We start from the raw sequence: 12,108 nt of genomic DNA on the forward strand, positions 1-12,108 counted from the left end.
GTCTTCCATTTATTAAACCAGATAAAAATGTTATGGTTGACCATCAATAAAGTACAGGTGTATGATTTTTCCGTATTACATTCTACTGCAATATATTGATTCAATGTCATAAATCACACACCCGAAAACCAAGGGCACAAAATCAAATGTATATGCATGTGCATACATATTGTAGCTGTGAGGTTGTGGTAAATTTCAATGATGATCAGAGAATGTTTCACTTATTTTATTTTGTTTGAAAGTTTCTCATTCTAAAGATACTGATGTACATTAGCTTTCTTTGGATGAATTTGAAATATAAACCAACATTTAAAAGATTAAAATGTCATTTTTATTTTGATAAAAGCTGTGTTTCCCACATTTCCCATTTTCCTTTTCAACTACATTGGACCAGGTGTTGCTGCACTGAGCTAAAGGAAAAACTGGGGGGAAGATTTTCAAAATGTGTTGGGGAATGTCACAACTATTCGTTGTAATTGTTGTTGTAATAGAGAAAAGAAAAAGGAAAAAAGCATGAATGTGTGGATTTCTATGATTTTATTGAGTAATGATAAGGTTTCTAAATAGATTCTGAAATCAAAATTAACTTTTTCCAAGAAGTGTTAGAAATTGTTTCATGTCTACCATAACCCTGATGAGCTCAGAGAGGAGCCAAGGGCTCACCGGGGCCCAATCTGCACTCAATCAGTGCTCTTATAACTAAGAGGGGAGGAGAAAGAACCGTTCTCTGTTTGTCCTGCTACCAGCCAGACCTCTTCATTCGTATGTCTAAAGTGAGTCATTCATTAAGGTTTATCACTTTGATAATGCCATGTCTTTGTCTGTTCACTTTATGACTAAATTCCCATGTTTAACTGGAATATTGTTTTTAGATATTCTCTGGCTTTGAGTTGGTAATTATGATTACAATGAGTAAATGCATGTGCACTGCTGTTAATGTAATGCATCTCCCTCTGTTTGTGTATTTAATGCAGATACACCATTTGATGATGTTAAAGGGGAGGTTTATCTAAATAAAGTACCTTTTTGGTGGAAATATCTGTCTCTCTGTCCCTAATTCTGGTTACCTCATGTTCGATACTTGAGTGTCCCTCTCCAGTCCTTGCCGATTTAGATCACCTGAACAACAAGTTTCATTTTGTAGATGTAACATTATCAGTATAGCTCAATACACATTATAATATGATATAATTATACTGTATAATACATCAATTGGCATTCACAGTACAATAAAACATCAGACTTTCATCAGAGGCAGAGTAGGGGCCACAAGTAAAAAGATATTCCATGTCTTTTGGAGTTACAGCATGTGTATTTGTCACATTTTGTTTATAAAGTAATGGATTAATACATTTAAACCTGTATTGTTGACTTGTTCATCATGTACAGACGGATCTTTTTTTTTCATTTCCTCTGCAACACAGGGATAGAGGTTTGTCTAGGAGCCACACCACTGGGACAGATTTTGTATGGTGAACTGGTCTTACAACATTCACGCTTCAGTTTCAGGCAGACGAAGCAGAACTCCATGCGGCAGCGAGGGCATTTGATATTTTTGCAGTTGTCTCGACTATGTTCCACCTTCATGCCGCATGTGGGACAGGCTCTGACGGAGGGGCAGACGGTGACCCCCTCCACCGCGGGCAGACTGATGGTCTTGCATGTCTGCAGAAGCTGCAGGTCCCTGTTGATGCAGCCGTCGTTGTCGCAGCGGTCAGATCGAGGACCTGGACCTTTCCACGCTCTCTGACACTGCCAGCAGAACTGGTAGGCCTTCTTCTGGTCGGCTGTGCATATGAAGCACTGGACACACAGGTTGGAGAGATCCTTCCTCTCTACACTCGTTTTGCACTGCGGGCACTGATGTGGAAAACAATGCAGGGAAATATTGGACAGGAAGATTTGAAAAATATTCAACATTCAAAACAACCAAAAACCACTTACTGGTTGAATTTCACAGTATCCTGCAGCAGCCAGGCGAGCCATGGTGTCTTCAAAGTGCTGCATTTCCTCAACAGACAAATCAGCCAGTCTGCGCACCTCTTGGTACGACCACAGTTTATTGCACAGTTTGGTCCCCTCCACCACCGCAGGGCATCTGAATTTATAATTACCCTTAAACCAAAGAGAAGAAGCAGTTTAGGATGATAGAAAACAGGTAGAGACTCACTTTTTCTCAGGTCTGTGGGGCGAGAGGGGAAAAGGAAGGATTTCACTTTTTAAAATTATTTTCAGGTGCTGGACAGAGACAGGCAAAAAACAACAATGAAAACAAAAGGAATATCAGAAACACTGTAGAACTTTAAATACACTTTTCTTAATTAAATGATGAACTCCAACAAAGTTTTGTCACTTTTTTAGGAAACATTAGGTGTTGCAGACATTTTTTTTTAATTTTTTACACTGCTGATTTGTGCTCATTAGAAGCCTAAACATTTTCTGTGCAGTTCCTTTTAATAATATACCATATTACATTTAATTTAACATTTTGTTTACAGTAATATTACACTTTAGTTATTTGGTTCAGAGTTACAATGTCTTGCCAGTAGATGGCAGAGTAAGCATAGAAGAACACTACTTGCAGTTGATAGCTTATGATATTGCCAGTGAAATAATAAAAGTAATTGTAATGTACTTTTATACTATTGTCACTGGTGTTACACAAACAAGATGCTACCAACTGTCTTTGTATACTCACTGTCTCCTTCCCAGTTTGATCTGATTGCTTTAATTTAAATTTAAAGTGTTTTCTAGACATGAGATACCTCTTCCAGCTGGCTGCGACACCATTGTGTCAGAGTGTCAGGAGTGACAGCGTGGCCGCACGACATCTCTGCTCTGAGACAGTCATCATCATCATCACAGACTGGATCCAAGTCGTCCCTCCTGTTGACAAACTTCAGGGTGGTATCCAGAGGGTCGTACCTCTTCTCCATCTGTTCCTCTCCCCGAATGCTCATTTTGATTTTTCTAGAAGTGGAAAAAAGTATGATTTAAATTAACATTTTATCCTATTTTACACACTTAATATCATATCTATCATGAGCCTTAATAATATAAAAAATACATATATACTGATAGTGTAACATGATCATATTCCAGTGAGCCAGTGTGTATAATACCAGGGCACATTTAAATGGAACAGGGCCATAATTAATGTGTTTACCCTGCAATTACATGTCATAAATTGCTGCTTTGAAAAGGGCCTATCATCATGCTTTACGTTTTGGAACTACAGTTCCCATAATTTGTGAGCTTTGAGAGATGTAAACAGGAAGTATGAGGTTGCCAGTGTGTCAGTTATACTGGTTAGCTGTGGGATACAACTTGAGCAGTTCCTGTGTGCAAAGTACTCATGAGTGTGCAGATAACCATCACTGGATCACTTTTATACTGGAAAAGACTTAAAAATGTGATGATTCTCAGGCAGGCTCTGGAGTGGAGGACTTTTTTTTATTGTCGGTGTACATCGCAGATAAAGACATCTTTGAGAAGTGTAAGCCACACTGAATCTAAGAATATATGTGTATCATGTGTGTGTGTTCAGATTTGACTGAGTTAGTAGTTTGAAATCTTATCAACATATTTTTACCACGCTGAGCTCTCAGGGGATTTCCAAACTGGTTTTATGTTCACACACATTTATTTACAGTAAAACACAGTAGGAAAAAACACCTTTTTAAAACGAGTAAACAATATAATGTTTGCACTACTGCTACTGCATATCATTTCTAATATTTATAATGCACATATTTATTTACCTTTTTTAACTTTAACTTTTTACTACTGTTCTATTGCTTAGGTATTTTTTATTTTTTTTTTTACTCTTATTTATTGTATGCCCTGCCTTATTCTTATTTTATGTACTTCTTCTGTTAGAATCTGTGCTGCTGTGCAACTGCAATTTCCCCACTGTGATTAATAAAGTCCTATCCTATCCTAAAACAGGTTCATTTTGCACACTTATTAGTAGAAAAGTGTCTCTTTTATAGGAACAAAATATACACTTTTAATACACTTTAAAATATGTAAAGTAATAATGCATGTAAGTTCACTTTCAGAAAGTGTGAGCCGTTTATACTCACTGCAAAATACACAGATTAATTTTACACTTTCAGCTGGCACATATCAACAGCACATTTATAACAGGAAGTTGTCTTACCAGTTTGTTTAAGACGCTTTTATTCTTGTTTTCTGGAGGATGATTTCGCTCTGATTCAGTTCAGTAACCTGTGATTTTGTGTGTAAAGTCTCCAGGGTGTAAATGTAGGTTTGATTTCAGCTGTGAGTCTCAAACTTTGTGTGCGTTTTCTCCCTCTGTCTAGCTTCCTCCTTCAACCTCCCTCTGGAATCGAAAGTGAAAGTAGATCAGACAAGGCTGCGCGGTGAGTATTACAACACACACACAACATGTTTTACCCTCCCATTTCACTACACACCCAAACGAAAAGTCTCTTTCTGTTATCGGACATTATGGGTTATAGTGTAGGTGTGGTTATTACTTTACTGTGGGTTATTGTAGCTTACTCTTGTCATGTTTAAAACCGATTTTGGAGGCGCTGGGTGGGTTTCCATAACACCCAAACACACCGTGCTGCGTTCACTGGTCACTTCTTGAGTCATTTTTTAAGAAAAAAAGTCAAATTTCTCTGATTCCAGCTTCTTAAATGTGAATGTTTTCTGGTTTCTTTACTCCTCTATGACAGTAAACTGAATATCTTTGAGTTGTGGACAAATCAAGACATTTGAGGACGTCATCTTTGCTTTCAGTGTATGAGCAACGTGATGCTGCTGAATATTTGGAGAAGATCCTGTGTCTGACCAGTCTAGAAGCAGCCAAGGTAGGGATATACAGGGCAGGATTTGTATATATAGTATATCATTAGGTTATAATTACTCATGCATTCATGTCTAGGCAGTATTTACTCTTTTATTTTGTTAACTATCTCATATAGGGCTGCAACTAATGATTATTTTCATTATGAATTAATCTGCTGGTTATTATCTTGATCAATCCATTAATTGTTTGGTTTATAAACTGTAAGAAAATAGTGAGAAATGTGCATCATAATTATTTTATATAGTTTTTTTTATCTTTTTGCCATGCATGAAAAGTGCTTTTTTAATGTTTTAGAGCTGCAACGATATATTGATTGGTTGTCGACTACTAAATTAACTATTTTGATAATCGATTAATCGGTTTGAGTAATTTCTTAAGAAAAAAAGTCAAAATTCTCTGATTCAAGCTTCTTAAATTGTGAATATTTTCTGGTTTCTTTACTCCTCTATGAGAGTAAACTGAATATCTTTGAGTTGTGGAAAAATCCAGACATTTGAGGACGTCATCTTGGCCTTTGGGAAACACTGATCCACATTTTTCACCATTTTCTGACATTTTATAGACCAAATAACTAATCGAGAAAACAATCGACAGATTAATCAACATTAAAATCATTATTAGCGAACAAAACCATATCAAAATACATGCAAAAACCTCTGAAACCAGTCCTGCAATGCTATCCTCTGGCTGTTTTTACTATTTAGTGTTGTTCTATTGTTGTTAATGATTGCATTGTTACCTTTCTAGTTTATAAGCAGTGAGTGTAAAATATGCAACACTTAAAAAATAGGCCACCAAAAGGCCTTTAAGGTTGTCCTTGCTTGTTGTCGTCTCTTAACTTCTCTCATGTGCTTCAACAGGCTGAATCCATCCGAAAAACAACTTCAGTAATCCAAAAATCCCAACGCTCTCATTCAAAAGACAGCAGTATGAATCGTGACCGTGTTCAAATGTTCGTAGAGAAACTTGACAGCTTCACCATCTCCGGTAAGTGACATGAAATGAAACTACACAGCATGAGGCTCCTATTCCTCTGAGATTTAGGATAATGTGGCAGTTGTGTGTCTGATGTCACTGTTGTGTCTTTAGATTACCATGGCCTGAACAGTCCAGGCCTGACATGCTATCTGAACAGCGTGCTTCAGGTGCTCTTCATGACCGAAGACTTCCGGGAGGCTGTGAAACGGTTCGTAACCTCGGCTTTCTTTGGGTCGCCTCAAATCGATCCATGTCTGTGAGTTAATATGCAGCTGGAGCCAGCAGCTTGTTAGCCTAGCTTAGCATAAAGACTGGAAACGGGGGGAAACAGCTAGCCTGGCTCTGTCCGAATGTATAACCAGCACCCCAAAAGGTCATTAATCAAGAAAAACCAAAGCATGAAAATAACATATTATAGTATTCTCCACTTCTTCGTTCCTTCCTGTACAAAAATGAAGCCAAAATATCCCGAGAGCTGCCAACTTGAGACGTTTTGACGTCATTTAGAGCCAGAGTCTGCGCAGTAGTGATCGGCGGGCTGGAGCCGCGGGATCGAGGTCCCGCCCGAGCCAATCACGAGCCGAGCACGGCCGCAGCTTGCTAGCGTGAGCCACCTAGCTGCTTCGATAGCACCCCGATAGCAGTTTGGATAGAAAGAGATTTATGACCTATACTGCAGCCAGCCACCAGGGGGCGATCCAGATGTTTTGGCTTCACTTTTGGGGAGCTGTCATGTTGTCTATCTTTATATGCAGTTTATGGTCCCAGCCAAGAGTCTGCCACATAACCCTCTGTTAAACACTAGTGTCATGTTTACATTTTGATTTGCTTGTGGATGAAACAAACAAGATATTGTTTGTGTTAATTAGTGAGCTTTGTTCTCGCTCTGCCACAGATGCTGCAGTAAAGACTCAGCAACCATTGACCCACAGCTGGGAAGACTGTTTGCTGATCTACAGAAAAGTATGACTAAAACACATAACGTCACAAAAAAGCTGGGGATCACCGATGGTGAGTTTGGATTTGAGACATCACACTGTTGCTGTAGGTGCTTGTGTGATAAAATCCTGCAGAATCAGAGAGGCTGCATATAGTACTGAATGTTACTAATAATAGTTTTTTTGTCCTCACTCCTGCTTTCAGTGTATAAGCAACGTGATGCTGCTGAATATTTGGAGAAGATCCTGTGTCTGACCAGTCTAAAGGCAGCTAAGGTATGGATATATAGGGCAGGATTTGTATATATAGTATATCATTAGGTTATAATTACTCATGCATTCATGTCAAGGCAGTATTTACTCTTTTATTTTGTTAACTATCTCATATAGGGCTGCAGCTAATGATTATTTTCGTTATGAATTAATCTGCTGGTTATTATCTTGATCAATCCATTAATTGTTTGGTTTATAAACTGTAAGAAAATAGTGAGAAATGTGCATCATAATTATTTTATATAGTTTTTTTTATCTTTTTGCCATGCATGAAAAGTGCTTTTTTAATGTTTTAGAGCTGCAACGATATATCGATTGGTTGTCAACTATTGAGTTAACTATTTTGATAATCGATTAATCGGTTTGAGTAATTTTTTAAGAAAAAAAGTCAAAACTGTCTGATTCCAGCTTCTTAAATGTGAATATTTTCTGGTTTCTTTACTCCTCTATGAGAGTAAACTGAATATCTTTGAGTTATGGACAAATCGAGACAATAATCGACAGATTAATCAACATTGAAAATAATCATTAGTTGCAGCTCTACTGTCACATTAATGTAGTGGAGTGAAAAGTACAATCTTTCCTTCTGAAATGTGGTGAAGTAGAGTTACATATAAAGTGACATGAAATGAAAATACCCAGGTAAAGTTACCTTAAATTTGTACACAAGTTCAGTACTTGAGTAAATGTACTTAGTTACATTCCACCACTAATAAAGGATCAACAGATTAGAGATGTGCGTTATGCTACAGGGGTGGTTTGGGCGTTCAAGTCTACAGGAGGAGAGTATTTGATACAAAAAAAAGAGTATTCCTTTAGCTGTCTCTCTAACTACATAGCACTTATTGAACCAGTGATGTGTCTTTGTGTCTAGATATTCAAGGGAGAGCTGAATCACAAGACCACGTGCCTCAACTGTAGAGAGACGAACGATTCCAGGAACTTCTTTTGGATTCTGCCACTTGCGGTGGAAGATTTGCATCCTCAAACCTACAGCGTGGTACTATGCTTTCCTTTAACGAGAATAAGAGTTGTATGTATTTGTCAATGCGTGCATGATGAAAAAAAATACACTATGATTACAGGAGAAAGGGTTGAAGGCATTCTTCAAGCGAGAAAAAGTCTGCGGGGACAACAAGATGTTCTGCAACCGGTGTGATAAAAAGCAAGATGCTAACTTTGTGAGTATGCTTTTAGATCAAGTTTTCCCTGTTTTTTAGTTTGCATCAATTTTACATATTTTCTACGAAAGCCTATATGGATAACAATGTATATACAAGGCTTATGTAAAATCCCATAAATATATGAGCTTGTAACGTCTAATAATGCTCAATATTTTGCATCTCTTTCTAAAGCAACAACATTACTTTTCAACCATACATAAAGCAGGCTACTGCCATTTTTGAGTCATTTTATGCTAAACAAGTTTTAATTAAAATGCTGTAGGCCTATTAGTTCTCACTTTTTAGTGGGAAAAGGACTTCTGCATTCAGATACAATCCTAAAACAAGCTTAAATTAAATCAAATACTCAAAAATAAATAAAACATTATGACATATAGGCCTGAATCCACACCATTGAACAATGAATCCTAAGTGCTGACCCCTGATTTAAGCTGGGGACACACCAACCTGACATCAGAGAACTAGCGTCTCACGTCGCCTTTGTTTTTGCCGACAAGTTCCTCCTGAACACACCGCAAAGACTATAGCCGACGGCCAGTTAGCACGGACGTTCTGCGCCTGCATGAGAGGAATTAACTCTCCACACCAGCAGGCTGCGGTAATTTATATTCGTTTAATCAGATTGCAACCAACTGCGTACCCCTCCGCTCACTGCTCCCTTTCCAAAACCGCGGTAACGCTGTTCGCCTCACTCAGAGGCCATCCTTACCGTAATAACACTACTTTAGGAGCAACGGAAGTCAAACGGCGGCTGGCGGTACCACGGTTTTGTGCTCTGCGGCTCACGTTACCGCAGTTTCACAAGCGTGTCGGAGAACTACGGTGGCCTTCAGGTAACGTAAAAACGCAAAAGGCTCTCCGTAGAGCCAGTGTTTGGTTTGTCCGTTCTGGGCTACTGTAGAAACATGGCAAAGCACCGGGGCGGACTCCTTGAAGAGGACCCGCTCCCTATGTAGATATGAAGGACTCATTCTAAGCTAACGGAAACACAACGATTCTTAGTTTCATACACTAATGAAAACTATTTAAAGGGACTGTTTGTAAGAATCAGAAATGCTTGTTAGCAGCGACACCTGTGGCCGTTAAGTCAACGAAAGCGGAGCCCCGTCACTTCACAAGACACGGAAAACCTCTGTTGGTCTGGAGGAGCTGCAGCAGTTATTTCTGCACAAACGTCCACTGTACATTCACTAGATATTCTCAGAGGTACGAAGTCTTCTGCAGTGTGTAGTGTGCGCGCATGCACGTGAGATGGAGCGAGCTGAGTGAAGGCAAGCAGGCAGCCGAGCAGAGAACAGCAGAGACTCCGGCCCTGGAGACCAAAGCTACTGTCTCCTCCGCGTCCTCCGACCGCGGCCAACACTGTTTTGCAAGACGGGCTTCACTAGATATAACTTTGCGGTTTTGGTGCTTCCGTGTAGTTTGTGTTGGAGTCTGAGTCTGAACAGCGTAGCCACACGCGAGCGCGCATGGGACACCGACCCGGGTGATTTATACATGTAAGAAGTTACAAACAGTCCCTTTAAAACATAGTTATGAATATTATATTCCATTTCTGCTCCCTGAAATGTTACACACTGTTCTTTTAAGCATCGACTCTCTCGTGTTCATGCAGTTGTTTTCATGATGTGGTCTAGGGATGTGAGATAACACAAAATCCAGAGATTTTGACCCTCCTGCTGAAGAGATTCAGCTTTGACTACAAGTTCAGGTGTTACGTCAAGCTTCACTGCAACGTGGATGTCCCCCAAACTTTACACATGGGGGTATGTTTTTTTTAATATACTTATTTCAGCAGCAAATTGTTATGAGTGAACATTTCTTAAATGTGATGACTTTGTTTTATTTCCCTCTCTGCAGGAATGCAAATATGACCTCTACGCTTTAGTTCACCACTTTGGTAATCTAACAGGAGGTCATTATACTGCACAAATCAAATCTTTTGAAACTCACATGTGGTATCACTTCAATGATGACAGTGTTAATCGGGTAAGGAGGCTCATTTCTATTTTATATGCAGTTTCACAAATCCTCACACAGTTTAATGTTCAACAACACGATAATTTACTGTAATTATATTCAATTCTGCAGGTCAAGCCACCACTATTTGTGGCTGGAAATAGCTCTTTGAGGTCTTGTACAGCCTACCTCCTCATGTACAGGAAGGGTAAGTTTGCAAATGCACAGCATTTACTTCTTGGTTTACTGATTTTTGTTTGGCTCTGTTTGCATTTTTAATTTATATTTATTTATATTTAGAATATAAATGCTAATCAATGAGGTTATAAATAATGTGAATGTGAAAAAAATCGATATCCGTTTAATTGTACACTATATTTAGAATAATTTCACCGCTTTACCTTGCCATCAGACAGCCCTTTCTGATGGGAAACTGAAGCCGTTATATTGCTCTCTTCATTCACAAAAGCAGTGATTTTACCTTGCAAGAACGCTGGAGTTGCTGGTCTACCGCTGCCTCGATCGGTTATGTGACTTTCGGATCCAAACTAATGTGGCGTCCACACAGCAGTACATTGCTTAGGTTCCGTGTCGGTACTCCTGTCTGCTTCTCCAAACTGGGAGCCGACTACCATCTAAGTTACAGTATGTAACATTAATACACTGACTATAAGGATGTGTGTGTAAATATATATATATAGCAGCGTCGTCATGCTGAAACCAGGTCAGGTTACGTGGGAAAAAGTTTTTAGAGGGAAAATAGCATTTTGCCAATAAAACATACAGACTTCTGTTCTGATTTGAATACATAAGGAACACCACTGGGAAACTACAGAGTGATATAAAAAAATGAATAGATAATGGATGTGCCTTTTAAGGAAGAAGATGAAACAGGGTGTAGGTCTGTGCGCTTCTGCTGTTTTTTAGTTTTTTATCAGTAATAAGTCCTTATTTTCTCTTCAAAGTGAGCAGACATCCCGGAAAAACTGACGAAGGCGACCAGGAGGCTCTCTCCGCAGTTTCAGATGCAGATGCTGAAGGAAGACACGTCGAGACGCAGAGAGGAGAGGCCCTCGTTCCTCATCGTCAACAGATGGATGGAAGCTGCAACGGAGGAGGAAACTTGAATGGCGATATATTAAAGAAGAGCCATGACGACGATACGGTTTGGAAGAAACTGGAAAAACAGCCAAACCAGAGAGTGGCCTGCGTGAGGCCGCACAAAGAGATGTTTCTTCAAACAGACACGGGAGCAGACAGAGACAGTTACAAACCCAGTTTGCATACACAGAAGTCAAATTTGAATAGCCTTCCAAGAAATACAGTCAAACCTGCATTTCATGTTTCCTCCAATGGCTGCTCTACTTCTACACATCCATACCTGACGGAACACATGCAGAGTCAATTCAGATCGCACCCCGTTGGGTGCAACTATTCACCAAACCTATACATAAAATCGAACCATTTAAAGAGAGACGAGGAGCAAATGCAGCATGTTGTGACTGCAGACAGCAGCTGCAAACTGGACACCCCACATACTGTAAAAAGGGGAGAAATAACTGCAAGTCCTACTAGAGAGAGAAGAAAGGCTGCAAAGAGCAGAGACAAAGAGCGATGGAAGTGAAGAAATAATAAGGATAAGATAGGAATTTGTCACTTGGAATAGCTTATTTATTCTTTTGACGCTGTTGGTTAGTGACTGTGATCAGCGATGTTTTGATTGCAGATGGATAAATGGCACTGTTTTAGGAAATTCAGTCATCTACATGCACTATAAAATAGGCTGGACATCATGCATTTGTCAGTAAAACTATTAAGTAAATTACTGAGCTGCATTACTTTTACAGTTTATACAGCAACACGGTGCAATATTACAGTACTTTGCGGTGTATATTTACTGTAAAATCACAGTTCAATACAGTCATTTTTACAGCAA

The 12,108-nt window shown here is 39.1% G+C and overlaps 2 protein-coding genes across 11 annotated transcripts; one reads left to right on the top strand and one right to left on the bottom strand.

The window, feature by feature from the left end:
* Positions 1 to 520: 520 nt before the first annotated feature.
* On the bottom strand, positions 521 to 4,388 carry LOC119481547 (E3 ubiquitin-protein ligase RNF19B-like). Of its 3 annotated transcripts, none has more exons than XM_037758627.1 (4): positions 4,163 to 4,388; positions 2,766 to 2,992; positions 1,945 to 2,115; positions 521 to 1,860 (listed from the first exon to the last, which is right to left on the bottom strand). In XM_037758627.1, exons 2-4 carry the CDS (start codon positions 2,958 to 2,960, stop codon positions 1,405 to 1,407), a joined length of 822 nt encoding a protein of 273 aa, XP_037614555.1. In that variant the 5' UTR covers positions 2,961 to 2,992; positions 4,163 to 4,388; the 3' UTR covers positions 521 to 1,404. The 3 variants fall into 3 exon arrangements, with proteins under 3 accessions (XP_037614555.1, XP_037614554.1, XP_037614556.1); XM_037758626.1 differs by having other exon boundaries at positions 2,766 to 2,970; positions 4,163 to 4,387; XM_037758628.1 differs by lacking the exon at positions 4,163 to 4,388 and having other exon boundaries at positions 2,699 to 2,837.
* On the top strand, positions 3,332 to 12,108 carry LOC119481546 (ubiquitin carboxyl-terminal hydrolase 47-like). Of its 8 annotated transcripts, none has more exons than XM_037758618.1 (13): positions 3,332 to 3,496; positions 4,326 to 4,385; positions 4,707 to 4,841; positions 5,701 to 5,827; positions 5,930 to 6,026; positions 6,714 to 6,829; positions 6,962 to 7,032; positions 7,904 to 8,029; positions 8,115 to 8,210; positions 9,851 to 9,979; positions 10,074 to 10,202; positions 10,305 to 10,380; positions 11,138 to 12,108. In XM_037758618.1, exons 4-13 carry the CDS (start codon positions 5,770 to 5,772, stop codon positions 11,794 to 11,796), a joined length of 1,557 nt encoding a protein of 518 aa, XP_037614546.1. In that variant the 5' UTR covers positions 3,332 to 3,496; positions 4,326 to 4,385; positions 4,707 to 4,841; positions 5,701 to 5,769; the 3' UTR covers positions 11,797 to 12,108. The 8 variants fall into 8 exon arrangements, with proteins under 8 accessions (XP_037614546.1, XP_037614548.1, XP_037614547.1 ...); XM_037758620.1 differs by having other exon boundaries at positions 4,771 to 4,841; XM_037758619.1 differs by having other exon boundaries at positions 4,359 to 4,385.

This window comes from Sebastes umbrosus, chromosome 22, assembly GCF_015220745.1.
Source record: "Sebastes umbrosus isolate fSebUmb1 chromosome 22, fSebUmb1.pri, whole genome shotgun sequence".
NCBI classification, from domain to species: Eukaryota; Metazoa; Chordata; class Actinopteri; order Perciformes; family Sebastidae; genus Sebastes; species Sebastes umbrosus.